Genomic DNA, 16,277 nt, shown 5'->3' with positions numbered 1-16,277 from the left:
AGAAAACCATAATTCAAAAAGACACATGCACCCCAATGTTCATTCCAGCACTATTTACAATAGCCAGGTCATGGAAGCAACCTAAATGCCCATCGACAGAGAAATGGATAAAGAAGATGTGGTACATATATACAATGGAATATTACTCAGCCGTAAAAGGAACAAAACTGGGTCATTTGTAGAGACATGGATGGATCTAGAGAATGTCATACAGAGTGAAGTAAGTCAGAAAGAGAAAAACAAATATTGTACATTAACACATATATGTGGAACCTAGAAAAATGGTACAGATGAACCAGTTTGCAGGGCAGAAATTGAGACAGAGATGTAGAGAACAAACATATAGACACCAAGGGGGGAAAGGGGTGGGGGGGTGGTGTGATGAATTGGGAGATTGGGATTGACATGTATACACTGATGTGTATAAAATGGATGACTAGTAAGAACCTGCTGTATAAAAAAAATAAATACAATTCAAAAAAAACCCAACACTAGTAAATTTAAAAAATAAAAGATCAGAGCAGAAATAAATGAAATGGAGATGAAGAAAATAGAAAAGATCAATGGAACAAATTCAGTTCTTTGAAAAGATAGACAAAATTGATAAACCTTTAGCCAGACTCATCAAGAAAAAAAGGGAGAGGACTCAAATTAATAAAATTAGAAATGAAAAGCGAGAAGTTACAATGGACACCACAGAAATGCAAAGGCTCCTAACAGACTACTATCAATACAAGCAACTATATGCCAATAAAATGGACACCCTAGAAGAAATGGACAAATTCTTAGAAGGATACAATCTCCCAAGACTGACCAGGAAGAAATAGAAAATATGAACAGACCAATCACAAGTACTAAAATTGAAACTGTAATTTTAAAATTCCCAACAAACAAAAGTCCATGACCAGATGGCTTCACAGGCAAATTCTATCTAACATTTAGAGAAGAGTTAACACCTATCCTTTTCAAACTCTTCCAAAAAATCGCATAGGATCGGAAACTCCCAAACTCATTCTATGAGGCCCCCATCACTCTGAATCATACAAGGATACCACAAAAAAAAGAAAGAAAGAAAGAAAGAAAATTACAGACCAATATCACTGATGAGCATAGATGGAAAAATCCTCAACAAAATGTTAGCAAACTGAATCCTACAATACATTAAAAGGATCATACACCACGATCAAGTGGGATATATCCCAGGGATGCAAGGATTTTTTTCAATATCTGCAAATCAATCAGTGTGATACATCACATTAACAAATTGAAGAATAAAAACCATATGATCATCTCAATAGATTCAGAAAAAGCTTTTGACAAAATTGAACACTGATTTATGGGGGAGAACTCTTTAGAAAGTGGGCATAGAGGGAACATACCTCAACATAATAAAGGCCATATATAACAGACCTACAGCCAACATCATACTCAATGGTGAAAAGCTGAAAGCATTTTCTCTAAGATCAGGAACAAGACAAGGATGTCCACTCTCACCACTTTTATTCAACATAGTTTTGGAAGTCCTAGCCACGGCAATCAGAGAAGAAAAATAAATAAAAGGAATTCAAATTGGAAAAGTTAAAACTGTCACTGTTTGCTGATGACTTGATACTATACATAGAAAATCCTAAAGTTGATACCAGAAAACACTAGAGCTCATCAATGAATTCAGTAAAGTTGCAGGATACAAAATTAATACTCAGAAATCTGTTGCACTTCTATACACTAACAATGAAAAATCAGAAAGAAAAATTAAAGAAACAATCCGATTTACGATTGCATCAAGAAGAATAAAATACCTAGGGATAAACCTACCTAAGGAGGCAAAAGAACTGTACTCCAAAAACTATAAGATGCTGATGAAAGAAATGGAAGATGGCACAAACAGTTGGAAAAGTACACCGTGTTCTTGGATTGGAAGAATCAATACAGTAGTTCCCCTACACACAAATGAGTTCCATTCCAAGAGCGTGTTCATAAATCCAGTTCGTAAGTCCAACGAAGTTAGCCTAGGTACCCAACTGACACAATTATCTATATAGTACTGTACTGTAATAGGTTTATAATACTTTTCACACAAATAATACCTAAAAAACAAACACAAAAAATAAAACATTTTTAATCTTACAGTACAGTACCTTGAAAAGCACAATAGTATAGTACAACAGCTGGCATACGGGGGCTGGCATTGAGTGAATAGGCAAGAAGAGTTACTGACTGGAGGAGGAAGAGGAGGTGGGAGATGGTAGAGCTGAAGGATCATCAGCAATAGTATAGAGGGCAAGCTGCAATTTCACTCATGCTTGACATTGATGGCACAGGTTCTGGTTCCTTGCTGGATTCAGTTCTATCTGCCCTATTGAAAAAAATGATCCAGTGATGTCTGGGTAGTAGCTCTTTTTTTCTCATCATAGATGATAATGGTAGCACTGGATTACATCCTGAATGGCTGCTGCAACCTTCGTGTACCATTCTACATTCAGATCCTGTGTCTCAAAAACTAACAGTGCCTCCTCAAATAAATAAAATCCCCTTGCCATCTCCTGCACTGTGAATCTCTTTGGTTCTTCAGTTCCTTCTTCTTCCTCTTGTCTCTCTTCATCCTTTCTCTGGTCCTCCAATTCCATCAGGCCTTCAATGCACGTTCGAATCTTTGAAAGTTCACAACTTGAAGGTTCGTATGTAGGGGACTTACTGTATTGTCAAAATGACTATACTACCCAAGCCAATCTATGGATTCAATGCAATCCCTATTAAATTACAATCCCTATTAAATTACCAATGGCATTTTTCACAGAACTAGAACAAAAAAAGTTTAAAGTTTGTATGGAGACACAAAAGACTCCAAATAGCCAAAGCAATCTTGAGGAAGAAAAACAGCTGGAGGAACTAGGATCCCTGACTTCAGACCATACTGCAAAGCCACAGTCATCAAAACAGTATGGTACTGGCACAGAACATAAAAATATACATCCATGGAACAGGATAGAAAGCCCAGAAATAAACCCATGCACCTGTGGTCAATTAATCTATGACAAAGGAGGCAAGACTATACAATGGAGAAAAGACAGTCTCTTCAATAAATGGTTCTGGAAAAACTGGACAAGTACGTGTAAAAGAATGAAATTAGAACACTCTCTAACACCATACACAAAAATGAAGTGGATTAAAGACCTAAACATAAGACTGGGTACTATAACACTCAATAGAGGAAAACATAGGCAGAACACTCTTTGACATAAATCACAGCAATATCTTTTTGGATCCATCTCCTAGAGTAATGAAAATAAAAACAAAAATTTTAAAATGGGACCTAATTACACTCAAAAGCTTTTGCACAGCAAAGGAAACCATAAACAAAAAAACAACCCACAGAATGAGAGAAAATATTTGCAAATGATGAGACTGATCAGGGGTTAATCTTTACAAAATTTACAAACAGCTCATGTAGCTCAATATCAAAAAAACAAACCCAATGAAACAAAAAATGGGCAGAAGACCTAAATAGACATTTCCCCAAAGAAGACATATAGATGGCCAAGAGGCACATGAAAAGATGCTCAATATTGTTAATTATTAGAGAAATGCAAATCAAAACTACAATGAGAGTGCTGTACACTTGAAATTACAAAACTACCTCACACTAGTCAGAATGGCCATCATCAAAAAGTCTACAAACAATAAATGCCAGAGAGGGTATGGAGAAAAGGGAACACTCCTACATTGTTGGTGGGAATATAAATTGGTAGTCACTATGGAAAACAGTATGGAGGTTCCTTAAAAAACTAAAAATAGAGCTACCATATGATCCAGCAATCCCACTCCCGGGCATATATCCAGAGAAAACTATGGTTAGAAAGGATACATGCATCCCAATGTTCATTACAATAGGCAAGACATGGAAGCAACCTAAATATCCATTGACAGATGAATGGATAAAGAATATGTGGTACATATATACAGTGGAATAATACTCAGCCATTGAAAAGAATGAAATAATGCCATTTGCAGCAAGATGGGTGTACATGGAGAGTATAATACTAAGTGAAGTAAGTCAGACAGAGAAAGACAAATATCATGTTATCATTTATATGCAGAATCTAAAAAAATGATACAAATGAACTTATTTACAAAACAGAAACAGATCCACAGACATAGAAAACAAACTTATGGTTACCAAAGCTGAAAGGTGGGGTGGAGAGATAAATTGGGAGATTGGGATTGACATATACATAACTACTGTATATAAACTACATAACCAACAAGGACCTACTGTGTAGCACAGGGACCTATGCTGAATATTCTGTAATAACCTAGATGGGAAAAGCATTTGGAAAAGAATAGGTATATGTATACATATAACTGAATCACTTTGCTGTACACTTGAAACTAACACAACATTGTAAAACAACTATAGCCCAATTTAAAAAAAGACCATAGGTGGCTGGTGGACTCATTTGTATTCACCAGCCAAATGGCTATTTAATTGATAAAATCTTAACAAAAACTGAGTACTATGTTCTAGGCACTTTCTAGGGGATAGAGGTAGATAAATGAGACATAGGAAAGGCAACACCCCTTCCTAGTAGGGATGAGTGCTGAGCAGTTTGTGGCTGGGAGCCCATCAGGCAGAAAAGTGCTCCAGACAGGGAAGGAGCAGGTATGAGGTGGTAAAACAGTGTGCGGTGTGTCTGGGATGAGAGCTGGAAAGGAAGGAGATGAGGCTGAGACCCAGCAAGGAGCATGCTGGGAAGACCTGCCATGATGGGCCAACGAGCTTGGGCTTTGTTCTCTAGGCCAGGCTCAGCAAACTTTTTATGTAAAGGGCCGGACAGCAAAGATTTTATGTTTTGTGGACCAGAGGTCTCTGACAAAATGGCTCGACTATGCCACCATAGCACCAAGGCAGCCGTAGATGATATGTAAAGAACTGGGCATGACTGTGTTCCAATAAAACTCTACTTATGAAAGCTTGTACAGGGCTGGAATTGGCCTGTGGGCTCTAGTTTGGCAATTCCCGGGCTCTATTAGGTCATTTAAAAAATTCTTTAGTATGTAAAATAACTGGATATCTAACAGTCAGTGGCATACTCCACCTGATGAAATGTTAGCTGCTAACCATATATATTAGCCTGATTTTATTACCAGAGCATGTAACTAGCAAAATGGCAAGTAGGTTTAACACTTTGTAGGAAGTGTTAAAGTGAGCACAGAATCACTTCTCCCTATGGGCAAAATCTTATTTCTTCTTTCACTTCTACCTTTCTCAGATGAGTTTCCCCATTTGCTCACCATTCTCTCCCTGTAGTCCAGCTAGCAACTGCATGAAAATCCAGCAGTTCTTTCTCATTCCTCATTCTCCTTTATTTCTCCATAGCATTAGAAAGTATTGGAAAAACCCCGCTCAGTCCCTACTGCCTGTTAGGTATCTGTGAAGCTACTTTCGGCGTGGTCACCTCATAATTCAATTTCTCATTCCCCAGACATGAAACACCATGAGCACTTCCTAGTTGGGTTCCCACTTCACCCCCTTCCCCAGGTCCATCCTCTCCACTGCTCACAGATTGGCCATCCCTAAAAAGCATTTCATTGGGAAACCTGCGTTCAAATCTTCCACTGTAAAATCTCCCTTTTGTCAATAGGATAAAATTTAAAAATTTAGTCTGGCATTCAGCACTCCCCACAGTTGGGTTCAAAACCATCTATAAATAATAAATGCTAGAGAGGGTGAAGAGAAAAGGCAACCCTCCTACACTGTTGTAATTGGTGCAGCCAGTATGGAAAACATACTGGAGATTCCTTAAAAAAACTTAAAACAGTTACCATATGATACAGCAATCCCACTCCTGAGCATATATCTGTAGAAAACTCTTAATTCAAAAAGGTATGTGCACCCACAATGTTCATAGCAGCACTTCTTACAATAGCCAAGACATGTCCGTTGACAGATGAATGGATAAAGAAGATGTGGTAAATATATATACACAATGGAATATTATTCAGCCCTAAGAAAGAATGAAATAATGCCATTTGCAACAACATGGATGGACCTAGAGATTATACTAAGCAAAGTAACTCAGAGAAAGACAAATACCATATGATATCACTTATATGTGGATAATCTAAAATATGACACAAATGAACTTATTTACAAAACAGAAGCAGACCCACAGACTTAGAAAACTTATGGTTACCAAAGGGGAAAGGGGGTATATAAATTAGGTGTTTGGGATGAACAGATACAATACTACATATAAAATAAACAACAATGTCCTACCGTATAGCACAGGGAACAATATTCAATATCTTGTAATAAACTCTAATAGAAAAGAATATGAAAAAGGATATATATATATATATATATATAATCTGAATCACTTTGCTGTACACCAGAAACTAACACAACAATTCAAATCAACTCTACTTCAATTTAAAAAAACCAGAATACCTTGCCAGTCTCTACTGACTCCATGCCGGGCAAATTGGGCTGTTCACTGCCCTCTTCATGAGACTTATCCTATCTGGTTTTATGTACAAAGCAGTTTCTCCATCCCAAATACATTATAGAAAAAGGTCTGGACTTTTCAGTTTCTACTTTCTAGCTGTGTGAGCTGGGTGGCCATGAAAATCATGATAATACTTCACGTGTGCTGAGTGCTTACTTTGTGTCATATGTTGTGCTAAGCACTTTATATGTATTATTTTAATTATTTTTTCCAATTACTATTATCCCTATGTTACAGGTGAGAAAACTGATGCATAAAAGAGTCTAAATGACTAGCTCAAGATACCCAGCTTTTCTAAGCCTCAGTTTCTTCATCTGTAAATTGAGGATTACTGTGAGGATTAAATAGAAAGTATCGAGCACAATGTCAAACACAAACTGAGTATATGTTACCTTTCTGCTCGCTCCCTATTATTCCTTCCTGTCCTTTCAGTATATCTTTTGTGCCCCAGCACAGTTTTCTTCCATTTTAGTCAAGGCAGAAGTAACTTACTGACTCTGGCTCCTATAGAACTAAATCTTCAATATAAACATTTTGATGTTTTTCACCCATAGCCTTATTATCTTTTTATGTGTTCATCGTACTTACCTACAAGACTGCAAACTCTTGAAGAGCAAAGGTGGTGTCTACTGGCCTAAAGTAGTTCACTTTTTGACTAATTATATTGACTGACTACATATATATACATACATATATACATACAATTGTGTATCTATATATATATATATATATATATACACACACACAATATATATATATTTTACCACAGCAACTTCAAATTTTCCCACTTTTCTCAAGCTTCCGACCTTGACCCCTTCCTAGCACCCTCCTCAGTCACCTCTCCTACAACGTCACGAAGGAGGAAAAGCCATCAGATAAGAACTTTCTTACTCTCCTCCACTACACCCAGGAACTCGCCTCTGTGCCAATCTAGTCCTTTCCCTCCTACCTCCTACGGAAAATCCCTCCCCTATGGCTGGGTCTCTTGCCCTCCAGTCATCTCGGGGGACTTGCTCCACTGATGATCTGCTCCTTCTGCAATGTTGCTGCCTTCTCCTGCTCAACAATCTCGTCTCACCTTAAACATGCTCAGGTCTCTCTGATGCTCGGAGTCCTGAACGATGGCACATTTCCAGCTGGCGGCCACCATTCCTCCCTCACCTCAAGCCAAACCTCTCCAGAGTCAATTGTGGCCCTTCCTCCCCCTCCCCCCTGCACAGCAATCCAGCTCTCATTGATCTTTCCAAAGCAACCAGCCACCCCTTTGACACCAAAATCAATGGACTCCTTTCAGTCATTACTTAAGGACCTGATTAACTGAAATGATTCATCAGATTTTAACGATAGTGCAATTAGTTGTCTGTCCATTTTCCCCAGCAAGAATGTAAGCTCCATGAAGGCAGGGACCTTCATCAGTTCTGTTCACTCTGGGATCCCTATGTTGTCTCTGGCCTCTTGTACATACTAAGTTTACAATAACTAAGGGACTGAATGGATCTTGCCCTCTTCTTGGTAAATTCTACTTTCCCCATCAAAGCATGTTTTACACTCTGATTGTCTGCTTATCTGTATCCCACCAGCAGTGTAGTTAGAGCAGAGACAGTGCTCTTGGTAGTTGCATCACTGAGCACAGGGCCTTGAATAGAACTCCAAAACATATGTATTGATCGAATGACTGAAGGGAAGATAAGAGGGAAGGGCTTTTATGCCTTGTGGTAAGTAGGGAAGAGAGTAACACACAATACATTCTTATTTCCCAATCTTGCTAAAAGCCAGGAGTGATGATTGGATAGTTGACCTGAATTAATGAAAGATTATTCATTAATGAATTAAGAGAGTTCATTCTCATTGAATTATTATTGAGCTTTCATTTTCTTTCCAGCTAAATTACCTTGGCACTCCCTACTTACTGGGTAAACAACTCCAGGCAGATTAGATATCATCTCACACCAGTCAGAATGGCCATCATCAAAAAATCTAGAAACAATAAATGCTGGAGAGGGTGTGGAGAAAAGGGAACCCTCTTGCACTGCTGGTGGGAATGTGAATTGGTACAGCCACTATGGAGAACAGTATGGAGGTTCCTTAAAAAACTACAAGTAGAACTACCATATGACCCAGCAATCCCACTACTGGGCATATACTCGGAGAAAACCATAATTCAAAAAGAGTCATGTACCAAAATGTTCATTGCAGCTCTATTTACAATAGCCCAGAGATGGAAACAACCTAAGTGTCCATCATCGGATGAATGGATAAAGAAGATGTGGCACATATATACAATGGAATATTACTCAGCCATAAAAAGAAACGAAGCTATTTGTAATGAGGTGGATAGACCTAGAGTCTGTCATACAGAGTGAAGTAAGTCAGAAAGAGAAAGACAAATACCGTATGCTAACACATATATATGGAATTTAAGAAAAAAAAAATGTCATGAAGAACCTAGGGGTAAGACAGGAATAAAGACACAGACCTACTAGAGAACGGACTTGAGGATATGGGGAGGGGGAAGGGTAAGCTGTGGCAAAGTGAGAGAGTGGCATGGACATATATACACTACCAAATGTAATATAGATAGCTAGTGGGAAGCAGCCGCATAGCACAGGGAGATCAGCTCGGTGCTTTGTGACCACCTAGAGGGGTGGGATAGGGAGGGTGGGAGGGAGGGAGACGCAAGAGGAAAGAGATATGGGAACATATGTATATGTATAACTGATTCACTTTGTTATAAAGCAGAAACTAACACACCATTGTAAAGCAATTATACTCCAATAAAGAAAAAAAAAGAAAGAAACAGTCCAGGTACCTGGCTTCTCCCGTATCCAGTCAGACAACCATTTCAAATGACAATCACAGGTCCAGGGATTCCCATGAAGATAAAGGCTTTCCAGATCAGGCATATAGGTGACCATCTCTTGAGGGATGGAGCTCAGAAAGTTATCAGACAAGTATAGGTACTTAATGAAAGATGTTTTAAATATCCGGAGGTAGCACAAGGAGACAAATGTATCTGGATGAAGCTTAGTGAGCTGGTTCCCTTCCAAGTGCACCAGTCGGAGAGAGGTGAGTCCATAAAAAACCTCTGGGTTTATAAACTCGATATTGTTGTGGTCCATATGCAACCGTGTCAAGCTCCTGAGACCATAGAAAGTGTCCTTCTGAAGTTTTCGAACTTTGTTATAGCTCATTTTTAAGACCTAAGAGTAAAAAGAACACACTTATTTTGTCAAAGGAATTATCACAAAAAGGAAAATCATATCCATAGTAAAACATACGTTGAGATTAATCCAATGCAGTGTGTGTACCTTGTTTGGATCCTAATTCAAACAAACGAGTTGCAAATCAAGTATGAGAACATCAGGGTAATTAGAATATTCATGAACAGTTTATGATATTGAGGAATTACTGTTATAATTTTAAGGTATAATACTGATGTTATGGTTCATTTTAAAAGATTCCATAACTTTGACATATGTTTTGAAGTACTTATAGATGAAACATTATGATATCTCAGATTTGTTTCAAAACAATGCAATGAAGTAGAAAAGTAGTGGGTGGAGGTACAGGTGAAACAAGATCTGTTATGTGTTGATAACTACTGAAGCTGGGTGGTGCTGCATTGGGGATCATTATATTATTCTATTTTTGTATATGGTATACTTTTTAAAAAACGTATTATGGAAATTTTCAACCATATACAAAAGTATCTCGACATTTCAAGTAAACTTAAGATTTCTTGAACCTGAATTTTTCATAAGAAATATGATTTTATCTTTCACATTTAAAATGCCTTTGGACTTCCCCGGTGGCGCAGTGGTTAAGAATCCGCCTGCCAATGCAGGGGACATGGGTTCGATTCCTGGTCCGGGAAGATCCCACATGCTGCGGAGCAACTAAGCCTGTGCGCCACAACTACTGAACCTGTGCTCTAGAGCCCGCGAGCCACAACTACTGAAGCCCATGCACCTAGAGCCCATGCTCCGCAGTAAGAGAAGCCACCACAATGAGAAGCCTGTGCACTGCAACAAAGACCCAACGCAGCCAAAAATAAATAAATAAATAAATTTAAAAATAAATAAATAAAATGGCTTTACTGAGATATAATTCACATGCCATAAAAATCCACCTTTTTATTTTTTTAAAAGATTTTTTTTATGTGGACCATTTTTAAAGTCTTTATTGAATTTGTTACAATATTGCTTCTGTTTTTTGTCTTGGTTTTTTGGCCACAAGGCATGTGGGCTCTTAGCTCCCTGACCAGGGATCAAACCCGCACCACCCCCTGCATTGCAAGGTCAAGTCCATACCACTGGACCGCCAGGGAAGTCCCCAAAATCCACCTTTTTAAACCGTACAATTCAGTGGCTTTTAGTATACTCACAAGGTTGTGCAACCATCGCCACTATCTAATTTTAGAACATTTTCATCACCCCAAAATAAAAACTGATACCCATTAGCAGGCATTCTCCCCCTCCTCCTAGCCCTAGAAAACCACTAATTTACTTTGTTTCTGTGGATTTGCCTATTGTCAACATTTTAAATAATGGATGATACAATATGTGGTCTTTTGTGTCTGGCTTTTTCCAATTAGCATAATATTTCCAAGACCCATCCCTGTTGTAGCACATATCGGTCCTTCATGCCTTCTTATTACTGAGTTGTATCCCACTGTATACATGTAATATATTTTGTTTATCCATTTATGAGTCAATGGACATTTGGGTGCTTTTTATTTTTTAGCTATTATGAGTAATATGATTTTGAATTGATTTTGAATTGAAATTAAAAGTTTTTCAATATTTCAGTAGTGTGTGGGTATTCTCCAATTCCTTCTCCAGTTACCAACTGAACACGCTCCTTCTCCCAAAAAGAAAAGAAAAAGAAATGCTAGCAAAAACAATGATTTATCATCATATTATCCTAACTTGACCTAATCTGTCATCTCTGTTGAGAATGTTTTTCTGGAATGCCAAGTTCCCTAATAAGCAAAGAAAATTGAAATTGACAACATGGAACGGCTTTGCCCCAAATATTATCAAACTCAATGTTCATCAATATCTATGGAAAACCTGGTCAAGAAAACAAATACGTGTGAATTCCGTGAATGAAATGTATTCCATCTAATCCTCTGAAGATATATATTCCAAATAAAGCCTGATTAAGCCAAACCAACAGAATCACATACCTAGACTTAAACCTCTGGTTTTACAGAGGCTTAGTGTGATGTAAAAAGGCTCACACTGCCCACTGGCATTTTATCTTTTCTAAGGATAGAACTGACTTTATTTTATTGCACTGTATCTCTTCTATGAGGAGCTTTGGGAAACATTTTTTTTTCTAATTTAAAATCAGATGTGGTTGTACTTTTCCTGAACAGTAGTTTTATTTTTTAATTTACTGAAAAATTGAGTTAGCTTCTCAAAAGCCTCAAGTCCTACTTACAGCAGACATACTGATCTTTATGCCTGCAGTTCTCCACATTCCCTTTGTTCTTGTTCCTAAGATTTCTTCTACCTTTTGCTTTCTTTCCTACTGGGGTGGTAATTCTTACAATATTCAATGCATTCTTGGAAGTCCCCGTAACTGTAAAAAAGTTTTTGAATAAGGCAGTGCATAAGTAAAGTGAAGCTAACTTCTATGTAAAGACAGCAATTATTTTTAGAAACTACATTCAATTCCCAGATGAACATGACTAGAAGTGGCCTTTTAGGATTAAATTTTAAAGGTTTAGTAATCCTTGGGCATTGATAATTTTTTTCTTTCTATGAGCCTGAGGTATGAGAAAATCAGAATTTTCTTATTCTAATTTCCACATACAGTTGCCTTTAAAAAGAAATCAGTTATTTGACCTTTTCCCTTGATGTCTACATCTAATTTACAGAGTGTCGATTTGGGGGGTTCTCTAGGAACAGGTAGCTTTTGGAGGCACATCTCACCGCATTAACCTGCCCCTTCCCCACATCAGTCTCACCTGCAAGGCCTGCAAATCTGAGAAGGTCTTAGGAGGGATTGTGTGAATGCCATTGCTGTGTAGCATTAGTAACTCCAACTTGTTTAGGCCAGAAAAATCCGTTTCTGTCAATCTCACCAAACTGTTGTACCTGAAATAAAAACATCATTCTGGGCATAAGCTAAGTCAACTAAAGTTCAAATGTCAAAGCAAAACCCAACAAACACACACATAGAACTGAATTTCATTCCCTGCCCCCTTTTTATTTCTTGTGCTCTAAGGAGATAATCCAATGCTTGAAATATTGTTGAAATTCATCAGACGCCACAGAAGGTCAGCCCCTCCAACCCAGCCCTCGCAGTCTTAGTTACAATTATCCTACTCAGATTCCTGGAAAATGCCACATCCCTTCTCAACCTTTGTACATATGCTGTTCCTACAGGTTGGAATGCCTTTGACTCTAGCCCTATTTGTGAACACTGTTAAGACCCAGCCCATTCTCTAATAACATGGCCCCCTTGTTCTCCCAGGTGTAATTCATCATTATGAAGTAATGGTTAAGAAACCTGGGCTCTGAAGCCAAATGTTTTGGGTATGAGTATAAACTCAGGTACTTGGGAGTAGGGCTGACCCTGGGTTAAATCAGTAACCTTTCTGTGCCTCAGTTTCCTTGTCTATAAAATGCAAATAATAGAACCTACTTCAAACGGGTTATGAGGATTAAATGAATGCATACATGAGGAATGCTCAGCTCAATGCCAGGACACAGTGTTAGCTATTATTATTAGTGATTGTTCCCAAGGCACTTCGTATGCTCTATTATAGTTCTTATTAAATTGTACTAATTATACAACTGTCTTCTCCCTTTAACTATGGTTTCTAGAAATGAATAATATATCTTGTTCATCACTGTATCCCTGGTACCATCATTGTGTTTGGCCCACAGTAGGCGCCCACTAATGTCCAATAAATGATGTTAAGTCTGCTTGTATGTGCATTCACACACACAGTTTTTCATCAACTTTTAAAATACAGTTGCCTTTTAGCAGATTTAATTTACACATTTTTAAAGCCTTTTAAATAAGTCAGTTTCTATGGAGAAAAAATCCAAGGGCCTTAAAAAAATATCTAGTTGAGTTTTCATATATATCTTTTATGTGTAAGAGGACGCTTCCAGTTGTCCTGTTACCTCTTACTGATATATCATAACACTAATTCTTAACAAGAGCTATATTATTATCCAGCAAAAATGTAGCCAGAATGCAGCTTTTCTATAATCATGGGCCTCTCAGCCTACCATGAGGGACTATGGGTTCTAGAAGAACTTTCTCTTAGTAAAAGTTTAACAGAAAAAAATTTATTGCCCCAGCAAGCTTAAGATCCTCATGTATTCATTTCAGAAGAGAAATATTATTAAAAGAATTGTGGTTAATCTCCCAAAGTCACAAGTGTTTTGAGGACAAATCAGCAGTGTCATCAATCCCTCCTTGAGAAGGAAGCAAGACAAGGGCCCCTGCGCACCCTAGATTGATACGTTCCACGTTGGGCGGGATGCTGTGTGGGATGGAGGTCAGGTACCGAAACGTGCAGTGCACCTCTGTAGGCACGTAACAGGCACAGCGGCGAGGACAGGCCCTGCCCCCGGGGAAGACCACCAGGCAGACTGCAGCGAAGGAGACCAGTAAGCTGGTGCTTCCCCTGCTTTTCACCTTCATCCTGAAAAAACATCATACCTCGGAGTTATACATATGGTTTGAGCAAAGTTCCAGTAGACCACACACAGTAACTGGTAATCTGGGAGACCTTCCAAAAAGGTCGTAAGGGGCCAATTTCACTCACAACTTTTATGGTAAAGCTTACTCTTCACAAAGCCATAGTGTATGCTGGCCTCATGGATCCTTGTGATCAAGCAGGGTATTTATGGTTGTGAAATTCCTTTACAGCTTTTCACTTCTTAATGAAAAGCGGCAATCCCTATTACTTAGAGATTCATTAAAAAAGGAAAGTGGAAACCATAATGGAGATATTGTGACAACTGAAGTACATAAGGCTTAGTTTCCTGTTTATGCTTTAGTTTTTTAGACTTTAAAAAAACTGATTATAAAACTAATACATGTGCAACAGAAAATTTAGAAGCTGTAAATAAGAAGAAAAAAGAAAATAAAATCACTCATACTTCCCACCACCCAGATATAATCAATGACATTTTGCCGTACTCCTTCCAGCCTTTTACATATTGGGTTGGATGTTACTGCATATATATGATCAAATGAAATTTCATAACACATTTTTATCATTGAACATGTTTGTTTTTTCATTTTATCAAACCTTCTTCAAAAACATTTTTAAGAGCCGTAATAATCCACTGAAAGGATGAATAAATCTCTTTCTAACATGTCCTCAAGTCCTTGACAAAAAAGACACATTGTACATGTCACTGCCAAATGATGACCGTAAGTAATCGTAACTGACCGGCTGAGAGGGCTTGAGCCTTGCACCTGCGCCACACTGACCCCTCGCAGGCATTATGCCGTCTGCTTTTGCTCTACTTAGAACATCCCTCTGCCTCTTTTCTTGGTCCCTTCTCCTCGTCCTCACGTCTGCCATGGGGGTGGGGGAGCATAACCAGGGAAGAAATATGCTCAGCTTGTTGGAAAAATGGTATCTGTTACCCACATGTGGGTGAAGCCCAAGGATCCAAACCTAGTTTTTGCCTGAAATTCAGAATATACAAAGATTGTAATAACGTCTTTATTATGCTTCTCTAAGAAAAGTGACCTTCATAGAATGGTTTCTTTTAGATTCTACCAGCAACCATCCTTTAGCTATAAACCACATTTAAAATAACATGAATGCTGAATCGCTTGTATCTCCATATAGATAGATAATGGAATTATCAGAATATAGCCAAATTAAAATTTGCTATAGGATTAATCCCATGACAAATTTTGTCATTGTAACCGTCTGGTTACAAACATTTTAAATAAATGTCGTATGATTGGAGACAGCATTTCCACCTTCTTATCATTAGGTAAGCAAAGAAAGAAACAATAGGATGCAGGTAGTTCTCTCATCCAGCTAGAAAAATAGAAGTTACGGGTATGCCCACTTGAGAGTTACTGAAAAGAGAATCAAAAGTCTAAAAGAACACGTGGATAGTGGATTCCCACAAACTTAAACCTGAAAATGTGTATAATGAAATAGATAGAAATTGACAATACCTGAGCTCTTCTGTCCTGGTCCTAAATCCTCTCCTGACATAGGCAGAGACTGAAAATCTTCCCAAGAAATGGAAGATCATATCCAAACCTGAGTAAGGAAAAGTTCTCTGCTCCAAAGTGAAGCCAGTGGCTTGGTCTTTCTGGCTTGCAGCTCAGGGGCATTACTCTGGAGAGAGACCTGGAGGCACCCCCCGAGCCGCAGCTAGATAACCGGAGCTCACATGAATCAGCAGCGTGCCTTTATAACTGTTGCTACGGAAACAGAAAGCAAAGTGGAGGTTTTAAAATGTCCTTTCTCCTCCCTCAACGGTGTGCTTAAATTCCCCCTAAGGCTGTCATTTAAATATATGTATTAATATCACTCCCTTTTGCCCCCAAGTCCCAGGAGCTTCTCCTCCCTTATCCTTTTTGGGCAAATCTGTCAGAAGTGCCCACAATAAGGGTCTCCACCTACTGGTGAATCTTTGCTCAGAGTTTGTCTTTTGCTTGGCATCAGTCACCGAAGAAGCGACCTTCTCATTTTTGCTGTAATCCTTCCCCCTCTTCGGCGCGTGCTCTGCTGGCCCTGCCCTGGCTCGGGCCCCAGGACTAGCTGCA

At 38.5% G+C, this 16,277-nt stretch overlaps 1 protein-coding gene across 1 annotated transcript in view; it reads right to left on the bottom strand.

The window, feature by feature from the left end:
• IGSF10 (immunoglobulin superfamily member 10) overlaps positions 1 to 15,744 on the bottom strand; it is a gene marked incomplete at its 3' end in the record, with an annotated part of 40,104 nt that extends 24,360 nt beyond the window's left edge. Inside the window, exons 1-4 of the mRNA XM_082839509.1 lie at positions 15,681 to 15,744; positions 13,981 to 14,175; positions 12,481 to 12,610; positions 9,316 to 9,706 (exon numbers count right to left, since the gene is read on the bottom strand). Of these exons, the coding sequence (XP_082695635.1) occupies positions 9,316 to 9,706; positions 12,481 to 12,610; positions 13,981 to 14,174 (715 nt within the window). The 5' untranslated portion in view covers position 14,175; positions 15,681 to 15,744. The remainder of the gene's footprint in view (positions 1 to 9,315; positions 9,707 to 12,480; positions 12,611 to 13,980; positions 14,176 to 15,680) is intronic.
• Positions 15,745 to 16,277: the final 533 nt, after the last annotated feature.

This window comes from Leucopleurus acutus, assembly GCF_964270905.1.
Source record: "Leucopleurus acutus genome assembly, chromosome: 5".
Lineage (NCBI taxonomy): Eukaryota > Metazoa > Chordata > Mammalia > Artiodactyla > Delphinidae > Leucopleurus > Leucopleurus acutus.
This window is presented reverse-complemented; position numbering and strand designations above follow the sequence as displayed.